The 20,766-nt window shown below is 36.3% G+C and overlaps 4 protein-coding genes across 5 annotated transcripts in view; 3 read left to right on the top strand and 1 right to left on the bottom strand.

Moving 5' to 3' along the window:
* The first annotated feature begins 1 nt into the window (after nucleotide 1).
* On the top strand, nucleotides 2-3,488 carry ptgr1.1 (prostaglandin reductase 1, tandem duplicate 1). 2 transcript variants are annotated; one of them, XM_043243874.1, is made up of 9 exons: nucleotides 2-124; nucleotides 310-436; nucleotides 515-560; nucleotides 748-807; nucleotides 1,212-1,379; nucleotides 1,996-2,269; nucleotides 2,362-2,467; nucleotides 2,692-2,810; nucleotides 2,933-3,488. In XM_043243874.1, the coding sequence occupies exons 2-9, from the start codon at nucleotides 331-333 to the stop codon at nucleotides 3,041-3,043; spliced, it is 990 nt and encodes a 329-aa protein (XP_043099809.1). In that variant the 5' UTR covers nucleotides 2-124; nucleotides 310-330; the 3' UTR covers nucleotides 3,044-3,488. The 2 variants fall into 2 exon arrangements, with proteins under 2 accessions (XP_043099809.1, XP_043099808.1); XM_043243873.1 differs by having other exon boundaries at nucleotides 310-560.
* A 325-nt stretch (nucleotides 3,489-3,813) lies between these two features.
* ptgr1.2 (prostaglandin reductase 1, tandem duplicate 2) lies at nucleotides 3,814-7,927 on the top strand. The gene is made up of 8 exons (XM_043243870.1): nucleotides 3,814-4,085; nucleotides 4,174-4,219; nucleotides 4,835-4,894; nucleotides 5,350-5,532; nucleotides 5,698-5,971; nucleotides 6,069-6,174; nucleotides 7,154-7,272; nucleotides 7,438-7,927. The coding sequence occupies exons 1-8, from the start codon at nucleotides 3,980-3,982 to the stop codon at nucleotides 7,546-7,548; spliced, it is 1,005 nt and encodes a 334-aa protein (XP_043099805.1). The 5' UTR covers nucleotides 3,814-3,979; the 3' UTR covers nucleotides 7,549-7,927.
* A 1,158-nt stretch (nucleotides 7,928-9,085) lies between these two features.
* On the top strand, nucleotides 9,086-12,233 carry txn (thioredoxin). Its single transcript, XM_043243869.1, has 5 exons — nucleotides 9,086-9,228; nucleotides 10,489-10,593; nucleotides 11,040-11,105; nucleotides 11,940-12,005; nucleotides 12,095-12,233. The coding sequence occupies exons 1-5, from the start codon at nucleotides 9,205-9,207 to the stop codon at nucleotides 12,155-12,157; spliced, it is 324 nt and encodes a 107-aa protein (XP_043099804.1). The 5' UTR covers nucleotides 9,086-9,204; the 3' UTR covers nucleotides 12,158-12,233.
* Nucleotides 12,234-12,442: 209 nt separating this feature from the next.
* The window catches only part of svep1 (sushi, von Willebrand factor type A, EGF and pentraxin domain containing 1), a 55,870-nt gene continuing 47,546 nt past the window's right edge, over nucleotides 12,443-20,766 (bottom strand). Inside the window, 11 exon segments of the mRNA XM_043243867.1 lie at nucleotides 12,443-12,823; nucleotides 13,579-13,672; nucleotides 15,786-15,881; nucleotides 16,219-16,314; nucleotides 17,586-17,756; nucleotides 18,840-19,034; nucleotides 19,360-19,536; nucleotides 19,682-19,855; nucleotides 19,944-20,007; nucleotides 20,273-20,428; nucleotides 20,521-20,749. Of these exon segments, the coding sequence (XP_043099802.1) occupies nucleotides 12,796-12,823; nucleotides 13,579-13,672; nucleotides 15,786-15,881; nucleotides 16,219-16,314; nucleotides 17,586-17,756; nucleotides 18,840-19,034; nucleotides 19,360-19,536; nucleotides 19,682-19,855; nucleotides 19,944-20,007; nucleotides 20,273-20,428; nucleotides 20,521-20,749 (1,480 nt within the window). The 3' untranslated portion in view covers nucleotides 12,443-12,795.

The raw sequence follows: 20,766 nt of genomic DNA, 5'->3' as shown, positions 1-20,766 counted from the left end.
ATGTAGCAGTATATGGACAGAAGGGGTAGGCGGGCCTTAAACAGTTCTCTACAGTATCGTGCACAATAGAAAGTATAATAGAAGAACAGACCGACAGAGAGCATAGTGTGTATAGAGTAAACGGGTATGTAAACTAGGATATTCTTCGTATTAGGGATATTATGTACTGTTCGGACCGTTACTTTTTTATTGCTGATTTGATCTGTGAACAAATCAGCTGCTTTAGGGAGCAGTTTTTAGGTCTACACAACATTACATTTTTGGTTTATTTACAATAATACGCCCTATTGTTTTCGTTCATTTTTACAGTTGCTTTCAGCAAAGAGAGTCATGGTTCAAGCTAAAAGCTGGATCCTCAAGAAGCACTTTGAGGGCTTTCCAAAAGACACGGACTTTGAGCTAAAACTAGAGCAGCTTTCTGATCCCAAAGATGGAGGTTTGTTTTTCACAGTTATTATTTCTGCTTTTCATATTCGCTCGTTGCATACCAAGTGGAATTTATCTTGTTCCTCAGAGATTATTCTGGAGGCAGTGTTCCTTAGCGTGGACCCTTACATGAGGTGAGTGCAAAAGCTGTAATTAACAGGTGCATTAACGTCTACATTTAAGGTTCTTTTTACATTAAATAAAGTTATGCTGTTCCTGCATGTTTAAAAAATGTTTTGGTTTATTGTGAATTGTTTGATGCATTACTATTTTCCCCTTAATATACTATTCTTAGTTTTCTATGTATTTAATTTCTAATAGACCATATAGCCGTGTTCGAATGCAAGCAGGAGATGTGATGATCGGAACTCAAGTTGCCAAGTAAGAGAAATAATCATTCTATCTAATAACAGATGCTACTAACTAGTTATCTGTACAGTTTTTCCCCCTCAGCATTTTGATAGAACCCTTGGCTTTCTAATTTGAGTAAAATGCGAAGTTTACAACAATTAGGTCATCATTACAAAACAAAAGCATCAGTGGCCGTTATTGTGCAATAAACAGATCAGGAACTGGCAGACTGTTCAAATTACTGAATGTTTATACTTTAAAAGTGCACATACTTTACAATTACCGTCAAATAACATAAGCTTGTGTTTAGACAATGACCTTTTTAAACGAGACAATGCCTTTCCTTTTCCTCCTCAAAATATACCACTTTTCTGCTTGTATTGTTTACCTACATAATGTGCTAAATTCATGTTAATATTATATTTTGACTATAGAGTGATTCAAAGTAATAATCCTTCATTTCCTGTGGGCTGCCATGTGGTTGGTCGATGCGGTTGGAGAACGCATACTTTGTCAGATGGGAGCGATATCACCAAAGTTTTGAATGACTGGCCTCAAGATGTCTCGCTCTCTCATGCCCTTGGAGCCATTGGCATGCCTGGGTAAAACTCGCTGCTTCTTTCAAACTCACAAGTATTTGTTTTCCAGATGGGTTTTGGAATAATGCAGGGTTCTGAGAAAAATAGGTGTGTTTAGTAAATCGCGTATGGCTTTGTCCAACAAACATTTGTTGCCTACATGTTCCCACAAGTTCCTTTTGAGATTTGTTTATGATCACTTTTAATCGTCTTCTCAGAAGCGCTAGACTTTAAAGTCAGTCAAAATGATAACAGTTGTAATTACTTTTTAATAACCATTCTAATTCTAAGAGAAGTTTTAATAACCATTCTAATTCTAAGAGAACAAGGAAGTCCACATTACAACTATAATGACAGAAACACACAGATTATTATTTTGCTAGAATTACTTTCAGGTAATGACTTTTTCAGTTGATGAAACATAAAAACACTGACAGCCAATCAGAACCCATCTGGCTTCAGGGTGCTTCAGCATTTAAAATAGCACATGACATTACTGCAACATGCATTTACAAAAATTAATTAATTATGCACTGGTGTGGCTGCTAATGTTGCGCGTGGTGTGAATGAGAATTTTGTGTGAATTTTTACAATGATTTTACACGAATATATAACAAATTACATTAACTGTGCTCCACAGGTTGACAGCACTCTACGGTTTGGAGGAGGTCTGTGCCATCAAACCAGGTGAAACCTTACTGGTGAATGCAGCGGCAGGGGCCGTTGGTTCTGTAGTGGGTCAAATCGCCAAAATAAAAGGCTGCAAGGTTGTGGGTTCAGCAGGAAGTGATGAAAAGGTGGCATACCTGAAAGAGCTGGGCTTTGACTTGGCCTTCAACTACAAGACTGTCTCCTCACTGGAGGAAGCTCTGAAGAATGCTTCACCTGAAGGATACGACTGCTACTTTGAGAATGTAAGAATTTACTGGGAATAATTGGTACTATTTTTATTTATTTATTTTTTTTAAATAATATGGATTATTCAATGATTTGGTTTGTTTTGCAGGTGGGCGGCCCTTTTTCAAGTGTTGCTATTGCACAGATGAAGGCATTTGGGCGTATTGCTGTGTGTGGAGGAATATCACTATACAATGACACCTCCCCACAAACAGGTGTGGTTAACCTCTCATGTGCTTCTCGTATTAAGCACTAGATGGTGTTCTAAATGACCTTTTACACTATAGAATTATTACTTCAGTATAAACCGTTCGTAAACTTTGTAGTCACCATTAGTGAAATGAAGACATGAAATTAGACAAAATTAGACATGAAGAACTGGGTAGACGTAGACTATTGTTCATTTGCAGCAGTGATGATGCGTATTTGTGTTTTTTAGGACCTTATCCACATCTCCACATGATTTTTAAGCAGTTAAAAATGGAGGGTTTCCTGGTAGGCAGGTGGGAACATAAAAATAAAGAGTCACTGAAGCGAATGCTGACCTGGATGCAAGAGGTATTTAAGAATGCATGGTTTCCTTGAAAAATGCTTGTTTAGCATTTAAAATACATTTCATTGAATGCTTCAACTCTGTATCATTTATTGATAATAATACAGATTATCTCTATGGTTTATAGGGAAAGCTGAAGTGTAAAGAACATGTTACAGTTGGCTTCGAAAACATGCCTGCTGCGTTCATGGGGATGCTGCAAGGAGAAAACGTCGGAAAAGCCATTATTAAAGTCTAAGGGCAAGAGCTCCAGTGATTTGCTCATGAAACAACAAGCTTGCCTTTTTTATATGAAATTTGCATTATTGATTAAGGTTTGATGTTCTGTTCTTTATTTTGATTTCAAATAAAGCCTGTTTTCATAAATGAGTGCACAATATTCCCAAAACATAAATAAAATGATACTTTTTTTTTTTTTTTTTTTAATTTAAGCATCATGGAGATTTTGATCCAACGATATTAACATATGTAGGTCTATTAAGGCTGTTACTTAGCATTATTTAGCAATTGTAAATTCTATGGTTAAAAAACAAATTCTGTAAAATATGCTGAGTCATCATGAAGTAGATGAACTACAGGAACAACAGCATATAACAGGATACCAGTTTTGGGGCATTGCATAATTTTATGCGATACTTAAACAATTCGATAAGCATGATTATAATAAAACTTATTTCACCCATTATCCTTGTAATCTGTTTAGGCTTCACTGTTGATGAAGGTCACACGTTTGGCTAATACAGTTGGACACTGAGAAACTTATTTTAATATAAATAAATGCATGAGCCCTAAACTGAATGTAAAAAAAAAAAAATTGCCATTTTTACTCCCTGCACTGAGTGTTCAGTGGTAAAGTACAATGACACAACACAAATATGTGTCTGAGCACTGACATCTGTTTATAGAGGAATCATAGTTGATAATAAGTGTTCATGAAGGACCACACTGCTTTGTTATATAAAATGTCATGGAATATATATAAGCAATGTCAGGAGAGACATGCCTCACCCATATATATTAGTACAGAGGTTATAAGAAGTTGCAACGTCATTTATGTCAATAAAGACATTTTATTATGTAAGTGTTCATCGTCGTCGCTATAATAAAAGCATTTCTCTCTCAGAGCAACTTCCAGTTTGAAGAGCTCTGCCTGTGCAGCTTCTTGCATACAATCATGGTTAAAGCAAAGACGTGGATCCTTAAGAAATACTTTGAGGGCTTCCCTAAGGAAAGTAACTTTGAACTGAGAGAAGAGGTTCTGCCAGAGCTTCAAGATGGAGGTATGGATAATTCATATACTTGTCTTTTTTTATATAAATGTGCAATGCCTCACGCATTTATTTGTTACTTTTTCTTTTTTTGCTTCAGACGTGCTTGTGGAGGCAGTCTATTTAAGTGTTGATCCATATATGAGGTAAAAGCGTCTACAGTCTCGCTATACTAATTTAAATAATTAATTAGCAACCCTATACTATGTGGTGCGTCTGATTGTCTATTTACACCGCCTTGTTGGCCGTAACTCCGCCCACCGACATATGATTGGGATAGACATCATTACAAAAACATTGATTGTGATTGTGCCTTCTGACATTTTTTTAATTAATTTTAAAAATTTAGATCACATCATAAAAGCATTTATGTTCAGTAATAATGAAGGAAATAATCAAACAGTTGAAAATAAAGCTTTGTGTAGGGTTAGAGTAGGTGAAGGGAGGGTGTCAGCCATGGCATCTATTTAATAATTTGAATTAAAATTAACATTTACACTCAGTAAATTGCATTTTGTTTTAAAACATACTTCAATACTGAGGTACAGATAACTGCCACTTGCAATAAGTAGCCTAGCAGAAAATGCTATTTGCACTTAAATAATGCTGCTGTTTTCAATGAGTGTAAATAGCGTCTATGCTAAGAAAATATTCTATTTTCACTTAGTGTAATAGCATATCACAAAAACATTGCTATTTGCTATTTATACACTTAGTGCAAATAGCTGCTGTCACATTTTAAATGCTTCTTGTTTTTGTAGATCTCTGAGTAAAATGTGGATAAAAGAGGGGGATGTTCAATATGGAACTCAGCTGGCAAAGTAAGGAAACAAACCTTTATTGCTATGTATGTATATTGTAACGTACAGTATTGTTACGCTTTATTTATACGTTTAGTTAGTCATATACAGATTAATTTTAATTATGCAGAATGTTTACAGAAAAAAAAGCATCAATGGTGTAAAGAGAAAGAAGCCTTATCCTAGTAGTATAGGCCTAATGTTGACTAATTTTTAGATATAGAATAATTGTCTGGACCACTGAATCTGTTGCTCATACAATTCCATAACTCATCAATCTGATTTGATTTGCATCAACTGATGAGGATACTTCCACTTGTGATGAGTGGAAATGACATCTCGAGTCACAGAGAAAAATATGTGTAGGCAAATGCATTAGTAGTAAAAAAGTTGCATTTACATGAGGAAACAGGTCTGTTCATAAGCAAAAAACAATTCATATCGATAAATAAATATCTTAACTCCTTGTCTGGCAGGGTAGTGAAGAGCAAGGACCCAGCATTTCCTGAGGGATGTTATGTGATTGCTAATTGTGGATGGAGGACACACACTGTCACCAAAGCAAAGGGTCCAGCCGGGCCCATCTTGACCCACATAGTATCCGAATGGCCCAGTGATATTTCAATGTCCCTGGCCCTTGGTTCCTTGGGGATGCCTGGGTAATGCAGGATGCTATAGAAACGAATTTAAAAGATGGCACATACACTGAAAGTCATGCTCTCTTTTTTAATTCTTTGAATCTCAGTAGCCACCACACAAAATCATAACTCTTTTAATTAAAATATCAGGTATGTTTTCTAAATCCCATTTCTTTTATCTTCTAGTTTAACTGCTCTGTATGGTCTGGAAGAGGTGTGTAAGATACAGCCCGGCGAGACGATTGTGGTGAGCGCAGCAGCAGGTGCTGTAGGTGCGATGGTGGGGCAAATCTGCAAGATCAAAGGCTGCAAGGTTGTGGGTTCAGCAGGAGGTGATGACAAGGTGGCATACCTGAAAGAGCTGGGATTTGACCAGGTCTTCAACTACAAGACTGTCCCTTCACTGGAGGAAGCTCTAAAGAATGCTTCACCTGAAGGATATGACTGCTACTTTGAGAATGTAATTGATATTACTTGCATATTTGTGTCTAAAATAGCCTACAGCATGCTGCTTGTCAACACATCTTCTTAAGCTTTTCTTATTTAATGTTCTTTAGGTGGGAGGGCCCTTCTTTACCGCAGCGCTCAAAAACATGAAGCCAGGAGGTCGTATCGCTGTCTGCGGTGCGATAGCCACTTACAATGACTCAACACCACAGATGTGTACGTCTCATTTCTACTGAATCTCAGAAAAATTAGAGAGAAATTTATATTTAAATGCTTTTGCATTCATTCTGAAAACTTTTGTGATTAAATATAATATCAGGCACTATCCAGAGAACGTTGAGTTAATCAGGCCAAAACACTCAGCTGCTTTTGTGATAGTACACAAAATATAACAGGGGCAATGCAATATTATTGCATTTTGAAATATAATTTTTCCTGCCTTCTTATGTTTTTCCTTCACCATGAGGAGTTCAGGAGTTCATTCAAACTTTAATGAACACTGACACCTATTTATGAATTTAGAGCAATTCCCCTGTTGAAGCATTTGCTGATTAGGTATGTTTTGAAGCTGAGATACTGGTTTAAGATGGTGCTTTACTGGTTTATGCTGCTTCAAGCTGCTCCTTAGCTGGTCATGTGCTAGTCCTAAACTGGTCCGACCATCTTAAAGGAATAGTTTACACAAAAATTATATTTTGAAAAAGTTTGAAACCAGGCTGTTTTGGGTCACCGCTGACTCCCATAGTATTTTTATTTTCCTTCTTTGGAAGTCAATGGTGATCCAAAACAGCCTGGTTACAAACTTTTTTTAAAAGTAACCTTTGTGGTTCAGCAGAATAAAGAAATAAATTCAAACATGTTTGAAACTACTTGAGGGTGAGTAAATGATGACAGAATTTTCATTTATGCATGAACTATTCCTTTAAGATGGTCGGACCATCTTGGGACCAGCACATGACCAGCATAAGCAAAGGACAAGCTTAAACCAGCTCAAACCAACATCATAGATTCAAAACATATCTATCCAACATATGCTGTTTTTTTCCAACAGGGTGATGCTTGCTGCTCTAGGCGTATTAGAAGACAAAATAAATAACTGCTTTTACATTGTTACACTTTACAACCACTAGAGGACAGTATCGGATTTGAAAATATGATAAGCAACCTGACATTAAGATATGAATTTCTTTCACAGGTCCTTATCCTCATCATGAAATAATTACAAGACAGCTTAAGATGGAAGGCTTCATGGTGAATTCGTGGCAACACAAAAATGAAGAATCTGTCAAGAGAATGCTTAGATGGATGAAAGAGGTAAGCTGCTTCGAAATAAATCATTCTGCTTTTAATCATTGAAATGAAAATGAAAAACTTGATCATTACACCTTTCATTAGATAGCTGCCACATCTTACACAGCATATTACCAGCCTATGAGAAAGAGAACTTGTATGTAGACGCATTTAATTGTTTTCCTGCAGGGCAAACTAAAGGCGAAGGAAGTTGTCACTGTCGGCTTTGAGAATATGCCAGCAGCCTTCATAAGAATGCTAAAGGGCGATGGACATGGGAAGGCTATTGTTAAAGTCTGAAGCATGCTTAAAGATCCATCTGTTGTCGTTTTACATAAAATACACTGTAAGGCTGGTGATACACTGTTTAACTTTTTGAGCAGGTAATGTACCTTTTGGGTAATGTTGGCGTCAACAGGCAACCACCGAACCCACGACTCATCTAAAATATCCAAATCTAAATTTGTTATTTATTCTCAATGGAAAAGTGGCCAAGCAATGTCACTCAAAAACGTTGCATGGCAAAATTGCTCAAAAAGTTGCCCCATGTATAATCAGCCTATACAATTGGTTAACTTGAATATGTGTAAACATAAAAAAATTTTTAAGTAAAAATTATGTTTCACAAAATGTTTTTTACTGTAATATGTTTACAAATAAAACCACATAAAGCCTCATATTTAAGTTGTACGTGGTCATACCTTCCCACATAATAATGTCAATTAATTCCATCATATTTCCCCTTCTGTGTTCTAGAAATTAAAAACAAAAATGTAAAATGCAAAAAGATTTGATTGAGGAAGAGATGATTCAGAACATTTCAGTTGCTTTGTCAACATGCAGTTATTTTGGAATTTAGTTTCAGTTAAACTGTAGCCAGACAAATTTCGCAACACATTTACATGCCCTTAATGCTGAGATACTTTGTATCTTTAGTTCAAAATATTTCATGATTCCATGTGTCTTCTGCACTACTAGACGACAGGGTTAAACAACAACTGGACATGAATGTAAGATAATGTTTTATTAGGGACTGTATTTATAAATGAAGTTAAATATGAATTACAGACTTAGAAATTAAAATAGTTGTCTCAAGGAATGGCCTGTTTAACAATGAATATACTGAAGCAGAGCATTTGAGGGCATAAGTCGCAGTGATTCTGTACAATAGGAAGTATGACAATAAAAAAAAAAAGCCCATTACATTTCTTTGTTTTGTATAAGTTTAAAGAATTTGTATTGATTTTTTTACCTAAGCTTTTTACTCAAAAGTAGTGATTAATGTTAGTTTTGAGAACGTCAGCTGTTTTGGTATACATGTACGTACACAGATTTTTTTTTCTTTGAAAATACAGTTTTTATGTCTAAAAACCAAAAAGACAACGGATGTTCTTTGTTTGCTATTTGATGCACTACATGCACGAATGTGTGCAAACAAAATAGTTTTCATAGCCATAGTTTCATAGTTCTACAGGGTTCTTAATCTTCTTTTTATTATTATTATTTCCAACATATGGATGCAGAATATAGAGCCTTCAACAGTTTAGTGATCCGCCACTATGCTCGGTGACGTCACGTTGCGTACAGTAAACGCGGAATCTGTCAAATCATTCTGACTTAGCATGCTCATAGCAAAACCAACTGTCTTTGAAGGTAACCGAACATGTTTCACCCCTTATAGGATCTTAATATATCTTTACATGCGAATATTCACGCCTCGACGTGCGCAAAACGTGCGTATATCTCGTTTACTGAGCTTTATCTGTTGATATATTTGTAACGTGTAGTGGTGGGCGGGGTTACTGGATCTCATAACGTCAGGATTGGTTGGATGCCACCGTTGAGGGCGGCGCTACGTGACAGCGTTCATATAGGGCTCAAATGACGCTGCCTGCTACTCTGACTGTTAATATTGCAGGAGCTTTGTGAAGACGGGACCAGAAGACAGACATCAAAATGATTATCGTAATCGAGGATAAGGTATGTATATAATTATAATATTTTAGCTCCTACCTTGTAACCTCCTACATTTAAGGTAAAGCAATTATGTATTCGAATAGGTTAATAACTTTAATAAAAATACTTTATATTTAGATAAAACCCATTATTGCATGTATTATTATTTTTTTTTTATACGAAAAATGTTCGCTTTGTTTGCGGAACAAATGTGGGCGGAGACGTTTTACACACAAGAACATGCAAGTTTCTAGTATTCTACAGAACCTCAGAGCAGAGAGCAGTAATGGAAAGTAGAAAATGAAAATGAGAAGTATATTTGTACTCAGTTACTTTCTAAACAGGACATAAAATGCACGTGGCAGTTAGTTAGAGAATGTTTGCGTGTGTAAACACCTGTTCAGTTGTGATAGGACATCCGAGTTAAGAAACTCTAATAACTCTATTGCATGTACGGCTCCTTCATGGGGTAAGTCTTATAAGCTAACATAGTATCCTTTTTTTATTATGCTTTTTTCATAGTATTTGTTTTATTGTCTTTTGTTCTTGTTTTATAAATGTATTTGTTGTTTTGTTGAATTAAACAATACCTCCCATATATAGTGATATAAGTATACTGCTATTCTGTCATTTCCTCATTCTCGTGTCATTTCCTCGTTTTCGTGAAAGTGATTTGTTATCAAACCCTTGATTTCTACAGTGTTTTACTGTTCGAATACCGTACAGAAATTTCTTGAAATTTGAAATGACATGACGGTGAGTAAATGATGACCATTTGAATTTTTGGGTGAACTATCCCTTTAAGAACTTCAACATTTGTAAATGCATCTAATTTATGTAAGGCACTATTTATCTTTAATCAGGCTCTAACAGGTAGAGTCTAACTGAATTAACATGCGCTGTTTTGTGACGGAAGTTAAGCGCACGCGCACTGCGTTGACGCGCGGATGGCGGATGCGTCTGTTGCTTTGGTGTTTTGGTTGTAGACATGCAAAATCCGAGGATCAAATATTAATATACATGCAATTCAAACATTACATTAACTTACATTAATTTGATTTATGAAGCTACTTACAAATGCAATAGGCTACACAAACATGCACATTTTTTTTGTATGGTCACCATTAAAACGTTCCATCGTATATTGATTTACAATAAAGTAGTGCGTGCTTGTTTTGCCTATCGGATTAAACCATAGCATTATCTCAACATGGCTCCATTTCAGTAAACACAAGAAATATGTCACGTGTGAAACTGAATCAACTCTTCCTCGTCTCTCTGCAGCCCGCCTTCGACCATGCTCTGAAAAATGCCGGGAACAAGTTGGTGGTGGTGGACTTCACAGCCACATGGTGCGGGCCCTGTCAGAACATCGCTCCAATCTTTAAAGTAAGCATTCATGCACTGCTGAATATGTCACCGCATCCGAGTGACATCTGGAGCTGTCATGTTTCTTCTGTAGAAGCCTCAGGAATAACCGGCAGGGAAGCTTCCTTAAGAATTGAAGTGTGAATCATTCACAGAACGCAAATGAAAGGGAAAAAACGGGGAAACAAAAGAAAAAAAGACTGCTGAGTCATTCCTCACACACACATTTGCCAATACATAGGCTGAGATTTTGGTGTAGTTGACAACTAACCACCAACCTCAGCCACATAGGCCTATGTTTAATTAGTGCACATACATTTGTACCTGATTTAAAAAAAACTAAACAAAAGCAAGCATATGCAAATTACACAGATGAAACGGAAGGAATGAAATATTAAGTTCAAAGGAAGTGCTTTGATCGAAAGCTTTGTGGTTTGCTTTTTACTACCGCGCTTTTTCCTCAACAGGGGATGTCTGAAGACGAAGCAAACAAAAATGTTGTGTTTCTGAAGGTGGATGTGGATGATGCACAGGTTAGTCACCTGGTGTTTTTTTTTCTCTGATGAATGCACTCGAAAGCCTACAGACTTCTGAGCCAAAAGAGCCTTTTTACATAGATACACCACCTGGGTTTTTACTGTGTTGCTTTCATTTGAATACTGGTTTCGTAATCTCCCTGCCATAGACGAGGATGTCTGGTGCAGTATCGTGTATTTGGTTACTCACAGAAAACCTTTTGTAGGCGGCCCAAACACATTAGAACATCCCAGCACACCCGGTTGTTGTTCTCCTGATCGCTTGCTGATAGTGTGTTATTTGATTCATGGGATAGCGCTCAGAAAGGATATTGGCCACCATTCAGTTTTATCAGAGGTGGATCGAGGCTGTGCCAGAATGGGACAATTCTGATGGTTGCCCATGCTGTTATGGTTACAAACACTAGCTAATATTACAGTGCCGTGTTGCAAAGCAGATGGGGGACAGGATGTGTGTATATTGGAAAGCTGAATTTTTGATACATGTTTACGATTTGTCGAAATGTCATGCTTTTTGCCTGACATTTAAATCGCAAGGCAAGGATGGAAAATGTGAGCCGAGCGTTTGAAGGTTCTGATAACAGTGCACATATCCAGCGGACATTTTTGTGACCGCTTTCAGGAATGGCGGCAAGCATAATTTAAGATGAAATGAATATGAAACGCATTATGAATATACAAGGGATTTTTTTAAATTACGGAGTCTCTCGAGACCTGCTGTGGACATCATTTTGTTCCTCTTTTACAAAAGACTGGCTCAGACTGGCTAAGCAAAATGAAAATGAACTTTTGAGCTTTTTTGAAAATGAGCTTTTCTCTTTCTGTGTGTAGGATGTGGCCTCATTCTGTGACATCAAATGTATGCCAACATTCCATTTCTACAAGAATGGAAAGAAGGTAAAACATCTGTTTACGTGACATTTTCTACTGGTTTGTTCCTCCTTTTTATGCTCTAACTGATTCTGCTTCTTTCTTTTTTTTTCCAGATTGATGAATTTTCTGGATCAAATCATGATAAGCTGAAGGAGAAGATCAATTTGTATAAATGAAGAAAAACACAAATACACAAACCAACCACTGTAATAACTAATATACGCAGAAATAAAATACAATTTTCAACCTCAACTCATTCTAATTTTATCTGCTACATTTATATCCTGTTTTATTTTAGTTATATACAGAAACAGAAGACTTTAATGTATTTTTATGTTGGGTTTGTATGAAATAAAAACATTCAAAGAACTGAAAAGTTGACTTTTACAACGTTCTTGTTTTGTTCTGGTTGTATCAAACTGTTCACGTCAAATGTTTATTAGTCATACGAGACAAGCAAGTAGAACAATCTGAAAGTTTAATTGAGAATTCTTCATAATTAACTGGGAATGAGAATTACAGTTGGTTTTCATATAGTCGTGTTTTCTGTTTTAATAAAAACATGAGAAGAATAGTTTATATACATGTACACTGGACAATCACATCAACATTTTTTACACATCGTACAAGTTCATGTATATAGCAGCAGCATATATTTAATACTGTTTCATTTCTACATGAAAAAATACAGCTTTAATTTACAAAACCACTTTAGCCTTTCTGAGGGAAAGAGAAAATGTGTTGTATAAAAATCTCTGACATCACGCCATCTTGTTCCAACACATTCAGACTCGAACTCTTGGAGCGTGGCACATTAATTAAAGTATCCAGATCTTCTTTTTCTGAAAGACAATAATAATCATATGATTAATAAGATCATATGAAGACTTCAATTATTTTCGAGCCATGTATTTCCACCACAATCGCTAAATAAATATCAAACATTTATGATAGCACTTGCTTCAGGCAATGGTCCGTTTGCTTGTACAGTTCAGGCAGACCATGAAAAAGTATTTAAGCTAATTTCTTGAATAGACCAAGTGTCTAGTAAATCTAATTGTGAATAACTTTAACCTGCAATGAAGGCTGCTGCATCTAATTAGCTGAGGCATGCTGATATAAAGCAGACTAGCCGGAAACGCTGTCAGATCAATAGTAATTCACTAAGAGATTACTTATTTGCTCAATAAAATCCTGACACTGGTACTGAATCAGTGAAATAAAGATTGAAAAAAGCAACTTGAGAATGAATCAAAATAGAAATGGCTGCAGTATCCATTTCTTATTCCTCTGCCCACTCAATGATTGGACTGAAACCAACTGCAGTGACCTTACTGAGCAAGATGAATCATGAAACTAGGTGTGTCTGAGGCATAAATTGACCTACTGGCACTCAGTGAAGCCTGCTTCTTATCAGTATTTACTTTTAGTTTCCTTACTCATCTTTCACAAACACCAGTTAATGTTCTGTGTAATATGCTGAGAATATGTTAAGGATTTGTGGTTCAACAAATGTTTCAGAATGTTCTATGTAATGTGCACGTACGCATTTTTTAATATAATTGTGTCACGTACAACCAGTTTGGGTGTGGCTTACCTAGAGCAGTCATATCCTCCCCATCCTTGATTGCAGTGACACCTGTTAGGTCGGATACACCGGCCTCCATTCAAACAGGGCATGGGACACACCGCTAAGAACACAAAATAACCTCTCATTAGCCAATAATCCAGTGCATTAATTATGCAATAAAATAAATTTATTTAAAATTATATAAAAATGGATGTATGAATAAAACAAATTGCAAACAGTCTGATGTAGTACAGTGCTCATTCAGTACATGCACATTATATTCATTAAGCATATTTGCAATGTATTGAGGACCTAGACCCCTGAGTGAATTATAAACGAGTAATAATACTTGTAGCAACACATTCATCAATGCATTTGGTTGCTTTATATAATTAACTTTTATAACTGTCTTTGTATGTTTATCATGGTGCATCTTTCTTATCATTTGCTTTAATGTATCTGAGCAGCTCAGAAAGTAGGTTTGTTTGTCTCGGTGCTGGGATGGCGCTGTAAAGAAAAAGGAATGGAGCTACAGTCTTTTTTTAATTAACACATACATTCACAGTCTGTTTTGGAGCACAATCAAAGGGATTCCTAAAAGGGAACATTTAACTTCCTTTTCAGAAAACTCAAAAGGAAATTCTGAGGAATCTAGCATTTCCAGAATTGTTCTTTGCCCTAGAGACCTTTGTCCTGACATACAGTATGGTTTAAAACCGGTCGAACAAACGCTGCAAGCGATAAACTGTAATACTGCACTCGATGTATCAAGTTTGCTTTGATGTATTTGTAGTTAAGTAGGTCTCATTAAATGCATGTATATACAGTCCTGCTGGTGGTGTTCTCAATCTAAATTTTATTAGGAAATGTAAAAATAAAATATTGTAAATGTTCTTGTTATTTATAAGCCATTCATCCTGCAGATGTTTATGGTACTGTGAAAGAAAATGCATCAATACACATTAATATGTCAAAGAAAACCTCCTGTTGTTTCAGCAATTAGATGGTTAAAGTGAACAACACAACATGTTAGATTTAAATGGTCACATAAAATTAGTTTAAATATTTCAAACATATCAAACTTAAATGCAGGTTAATAATAAGCATGAAACATTCATTTTATTGAAATATGGTAAATTTGTTTTATTATAAATGCTATATTGTTATATGATACATTTTCTTTATACAAACTGTATGTTTCTCAGAAAAATTACATGTTTTGTATTTTACTTAAATAGTTATGTAATTAAATATAAGTCTATTTCATTTTTTACTCTATGTAGCCAATTCTTCAGATATATTATCTATGTAGCCAATTATTCAGTTCCTTAAAGTAAATGTAGTATAATCAGAAAAATGCTGTTTAAAATAACTTAAGTTATTAGGTTATAAGTATGATGTACACACTACTTTCATGTCAAGTGCCCCTATGTGTGGTCAATAATTGTGTTTTGTTTTACTGCTTGGGCTCCTGGGATCTACTGCATATCACTATTAGAGTCTGTTGTCACAGGCGTTGCCAGGCAACAACCAGAGTATGACATCGGATGACCCCGTGAGAATGAGCCCTGGCCCCCATCCCACCATGAGGTCCTTCTGCCTGCAGTCACATCTAATCACTGCACTCCACCCTACTTTTAAACTCTTAAGTTGAATTTGTTTAGCATGATTTCCCTAAATAGCAACTTTTATAGTTAAACTAAGACTTCATGATCACAGATAGCTTGAGGGAATGACATATGTTATCTAAACTTCATAATTGGCTATAATTAAATGCTGTGAGGTTATCACTAATCGCATTTCATCTGTCTCAACTTGTCAGAACTAAATAAATCAGGTGATGTTCCTACAAGTTGTAAATGTGTTATTTAACTACGTATACAAAACAGACAACGTTAGAGGCTGCTCTGACCAGTTAAAGGGACAGTTCAGCCAAAAATGAACTGTCCCTTTAAATGTCCTCATGCCATTCCAAACCATCTTTGGAACACAAATTAAGATATTCTTGATTAAATTTGACAGCTTTCTGCCCCTTCATTGACAGTGACGTATCTAACATGTTCCTAGACCCAAAAATGCAGTAAGGAAATTGATAATGTAGTTGATAAAATAAAATAGGGTAGTACTTAACAGCAGAATTTCCATTTTGAATTAACTGTCATTTCAACTATTCTTCTATCAACATTTATGTAATACATTTTCTCAAGTTATTATATGCAAATACGCTCTCTTACCATTATGACAGCGTGTACCTGTCCATCCTGTTGGACATTCACACTGGTATGGAGCTACACAGCGTCCTCCATTGAGACATGGTAGGATGCAGATCGCTGCAGTAAAAAGCACAAGCATAAACTGCATAAACTGTGTGACTTTTGGATTGAAGAAGTCAGCTTATAAAAACATTTGTAATATACGAAACGTAGTTTAAACCACTTGCTCTGTTTTTATTTCCCAAAAATGTATTTATAGTTTTGGCTGAGGAAGAAAAAGTGAAACCATTGAGAGAAATACAGCTTTGTGTGCGAGGCGTCTTCTTGTAAACAAGAAACTATTGTGATGCATGCTGTTATCGATCCGTAATGGACTGCTGTCATGTTGAAATATTAATCATTTCTGTTTGTGAGTGCTGCTGCTGCTATCGTGCATGATTGCGTGTGTACTTACGCTCCTCACAAAATCGGCCCATCCATCCCTCTGGACAGGAGCAAGTGTTTGGTCTTTGGCACACACCTCCATTCTGACATTGGAGCCAACAAACAGCTGTAAAAACACACAAAACATGATTGATACAGCGATGAAACTCACTCGATCGCTAAAATGTAGCAATTGCTCTTCTAACAGAATTCCAAAATACCACACGAAACATGCAGCATTCAAAGACGGACCAGATGTTAGACGTTAAGACCAGTGTGAAAGCAAGCACCCAGACCAAACATGCCAACAACTCCAAGACCGAAAGAGAGGCTGAGTAGGACTCACAACGTAATGTGAAATGTTAAAACATCGCCATGCCAAAAATTACAACAAAATATCATGCCTTGTTGAAAAGAGTGACATTCACACCAAAGCCCATCTCTATAATCTCTGTGGGACAATGCTGTTGTTCAGGAACTACTATAAAACTATTTCCGGTCCTTGACTGGTCAATATAACATTCCATCTATGCTAAAATATGCTATAAAGTATACAAGTATTTTTAAGTCTTATTTCTTATACTACCTTTCAAATTTTTTGGTTTTGTAAGTTTTTATTTGTGTATCTAATTTACCAAACGTGACAATTAAGGCTTACATCAGTATAAAATGTATTATTCAAACAAATTAAATTCTTTCACCTTTCTATTATTCAAAAAATCCATAAAAAACAGCATCACAGTTCCAACAAAAAATATTAATCAGCACAACCATTTCCAACACCAAGCTGATATCTTTAGAATGATTTCTAAAGGAACGTGATAAATGTTTAAATGAAAAATACAACAGTATTTTGCAACATTACTGTTTTTTTAAAATTTACAGTTTTAGATTAATCTTACAAATCCGTCATATAATTTTTTCTTTATTTATATATTTCTTTCATTCAGTTACATAAAAACATGGATTAGTTTAAGCTGAACCTAAAAAATAAGACAGATAACTTTTGTATAACTGCTACTTAGACTAATTCTTAAGAAACTGTTTTAAATAAAGTTTATGCAGCTGACCACTGAAAAGCATAGAACTTTTGTCTATAACATTAAAAGCATTATTAATTCTATTAATTAATTCATATAAATTTTAAATATTTACAGAAAAGAGATTTGTGAGAATTTGAAGTTTAATGAGACTCTTGACACCAAAAATGTGGCTAGGAAATCTCAGGCCACTGACTAGCAGTGTGGAATAATATCACTGTCTAAAGTGCTCGGTGCTTATGTGGATACGTGTGAATGTGCAAGACCAGTCAAAAGGAGTCACAACATTTTGCAAAGATGAAGAAAAAGGCTGAAGTCAGAACTCCAAGTGGAATTTAAGGGCAGTTCCTTGTGCTACCTTTGCAGGTAGGGGATGGGGTCCAAGTGCCATTCTCCAAGCACATACTCCTGCTAGAACCCTCCATGGTGTAGCCTGCGTAACATGAGTACACCACCACATCTCCAAACTGGAACACTGCCCCACGGACTACCCCATTTGCCACGTACAGTGGTGGGCCGCAGGAAACCCCTGTGTGTGATTAAAATGGACCGGACCAGTAAGTTACAAAGGAAAATTCTCAGCATGGCTGAGCAGTCCATTGTAGAACTTAAGAGAGCTTTTTGGGCCTTTAAAGGTTGGTTATGAAATAGCATTTTAAAAATCTCTCATTTCTATCAGTTTAGAAAATGTCACTTTTCTTTTGTGTAACAGGAAGCCTAATTAATTTTGGGAGCAATAAACAAAAAAAATAGGAGATCATAGTAGCCTCCATATTTGATAACAGTGATGCTATAAGCAGTGAGTGAAATTCAACAGGTGTCTCACAGAGAGAAAAGTAAATATATACACACACTGCCAGCATTAAATTTCCTAAAACAGGTTTGTGCACACACATCACCACATACAACTAGTACTACTTATATATATATATCATTCTGCAGAGTTAGCATGCAAAACGCCCAAGGATCAAAATATCATAACTTATACAACACAACAAAGGAGCATTAATTAACTATGGGAGAGCAGACTTTCAACTAACATTTTGAAAGATTGCATGCAGAAGTAACTAATACAGTTGAATGTTTTCAACAAAACACAGGTAGTAGAGATACCATGCAATATGAAAAGCAGCTGTAATTATGATGCTGCAGCCTGAATGAATGAACTTTATTGGTCAAATTTTACAAAATGCTGTAATCAGCAGCGGTGCTTGAGTCAGATCGATTACACACAGTCCTTTACTCAAAGTCCAGAGTGTCTTAACCAACCACAACCAAACCAAATCAGGAAGTCAGTTTGCTTTCTATTTTGCTGACATGCAAGTTGTGTGTATGTGTTTTAATAAAATCCACACAGGACACATAAAGTGTAAGTATAAAGTGCAGGTGCAGCTGAATATAAAATATGCTTTAAAATAGGACCTAAAGGCATTGAAAAAGTATTTTAGATCTTCTCGCTTTGCTGATGATGAAGATACAAAAACCTGGGAATACATTCTATTGCCACATGCTTTTAGGGCTACTCATTCATATATCGACATGATTTTTTTCATTGTGTAAAGCCACTGTAAAATACACAGTAAAGGTGGACATAATGAATGTTTGTACTCACTCTCACACACTGCACTGACAGGGGTCCAGGTCTGATCACTCCTGCAAGTTAAGGTGGCGATAACTTTTCCCTGGTTACCTTTGACCCGCTGACCTTTAGGACAACTGACTGACACTGACTGGCCTACCAGGAAAACCGTCTGAGTAGCATTGAAGCTGCTTCCAGTCCAGCCAGGAGGAGGGGGGCATGATTTGGCTGTGGGGGTGGGGAGATAAGATTTTGAGTCATTTAATGGATGTCTATTTTTATCTTTAGATACTGTAAACAACTGTGACTAACAAAAAAAAACACTGACCAACAATTACGTAACATATTCTTTCTTAGAAAAATAAGGTATTCTGTGGTGTTTTCAATGAAGAAGGCTTACCACTAGTTAACACAAGAGTCTGTTAGTTTTGAAATAACTTTACCAAAGAAGTCAATACATAAAAGAATGTCTGTTTTTGAAAGACTTGTGAGTGAACTGAGAACATCAATAAGTCAATGAACAGTTTACTGGATAACATAATGCATGACATACGTATACAGACAGGAAAAGGTGAACTCCAGGAGCCGTTTCCCACACACATGATGATAGACTCCCCCTGCAGTGTGTAGCCTTTGTCACAGTGGAACTCAAGAGCACGTCCGCTGGACAGGTTGTGCTCCTGCACCTTTCCATTCAATAAGTCTGTTATCCTCTCACATCCATCTGGAACTGATAGTTTTTGTATATGTACATTTGTGAAAATATAAAGGAGGGGAAAATATAAAAAAAAAAATTAAACAAAGGAACACTGAAAGACTTTGATCTTATACTGTGTTGTTCAAAAACTAAAGAGTAACAGTTTATGTATTCTTACATTCACATGATGGTGTAGGTAAGCTCCATTTTCCATCTGCTTGACAAGTGAGGTTCTGCGAACCAATCAAACTCAGTCCTGGATGACACGTATAACTCACAATACTTTGGTATGTCTGACCGCTGGACATAGCAAATGCATTGGGAACCACTGGTGGAGGGCCACATGGCACAGCTATAAACAAGAAGAATGATAATAATATTAATAATACATTTATTTTTGTTTTAAAACAATAGCATGTTTTGCGTTGTGAAAGTCTTACCAGCACACACTGGCTGAGTTCCACTCCAGGTTTTATCACCTTGACATGTCTGAACAGAATCACCCTGCATGACGGTAAGAAGAATACATTATACATTCTCTTGGTTTTCACTTTTTCAATTTTATGAGATACACATCTATGGGAGCAATGATTTGGGAGGAATATGGCATTAGTTTTGCTACAAAATGAGCTTTGTTGAAACTGAATTTATTTGTTTTAACTACATAAGATCCATGCCTACACTCTGAGACACTAGGATAGGCTCCAGCATCCCTGCAACCTTATACAGGACACGCTATGTAGAAAATGAATAAAATAATATAATGTACCTGTACTTTAAAACCTGGTAGACAAGTATAGCTAATAATATCTCCATAATTGTAGCTCTTGCCCTCAACCAAGCCATCGAGAATGGGGAGAGGTTTCTCACAAATAACAGGCACACAAGACTTGGAAGAGAAAGGTGGAGACCATTTTCCAGAGCCCTGAATCAAATAAAAGGGAAATAACAACAATATTATCACCAAATGAAGCAAGACGCATCCACAGAAAATTAACATGTTGACAAATCACTTACTGAACATTCAGATAATCCAGGTCCCTCAAGATAATACCCTGGTCTACAGGAGATAATGACTGTTCCTCCGACAGGTGTGAGCTGCTTGCCTGTGATGACTACATGGGTAAGGTTAGCAGGCAGGCTGCAAGGTGAAGGTCGGCATCTGACACTGTGTTTGGACCAGTTGCCATCACTTTGACAGGTTACTGAGTCTGTCTTTGTTGCCAGCTCAAAACCTTCTTTGCACCTGTGTCATGTGAAAAC

The sequence above is a fragment of the Puntigrus tetrazona genome, chromosome 7, assembly GCF_018831695.1.
Source record: "Puntigrus tetrazona isolate hp1 chromosome 7, ASM1883169v1, whole genome shotgun sequence".
Taxonomy (NCBI): domain Eukaryota; kingdom Metazoa; phylum Chordata; class Actinopteri; order Cypriniformes; family Cyprinidae; genus Puntigrus; species Puntigrus tetrazona.
Note: the sequence above shows the minus strand (reverse complement) of the source record. Positions and strands in the feature narration are given on the sequence as shown.

Bases quoted from the DNA above. Each gene is read 5' to 3' on its own strand.
- txn (XM_043243869.1), top strand. From the start codon at position 9,205: ATGATTATCGTAATCGAGGATAAG. The intron at 10,594-11,039 runs GTAAGCATTCAT...TTTCCTCAACAG, and splicing joins ACATCGCTCCAATCTTTAAA to GGGATGTCTGAAGACGAAGC. The intron at 12,006-12,094 runs GTAAAACATCTG...TTTTTTTTCCAG, and splicing joins TCTACAAGAATGGAAAGAAG to ATTGATGAATTTTCTGGATC.
- ptgr1.2 (XM_043243870.1), top strand. From the start codon at position 3,980: ATGGTTAAAGCAAAGACGTGGATCCTTAAGAAATACTTTGAGGGCTTC. The intron at 4,086-4,173 runs GTATGGATAATT...TTTTTGCTTCAG, and splicing joins GCCAGAGCTTCAAGATGGAG to ACGTGCTTGTGGAGGCAGTC. The intron at 7,273-7,437 runs GTAAGCTGCTTC...GTTTTCCTGCAG, and splicing joins TGCTTAGATGGATGAAAGAG to GGCAAACTAAAGGCGAAGGA.
- ptgr1.1 (XM_043243873.1), top strand. From the start codon at position 331: ATGGTTCAAGCTAAAAGCTGGATCCTCAAGAAGCACTTTGAGGGCTTT. The intron at 561-747 runs GTGAGTGCAAAA...AATTTCTAATAG, and splicing joins AGCGTGGACCCTTACATGAG to ACCATATAGCCGTGTTCGAA. The intron at 808-1,211 runs GTAAGAGAAATA...TTTTGACTATAG, and splicing joins ATCGGAACTCAAGTTGCCAA to AGTGATTCAAAGTAATAATC.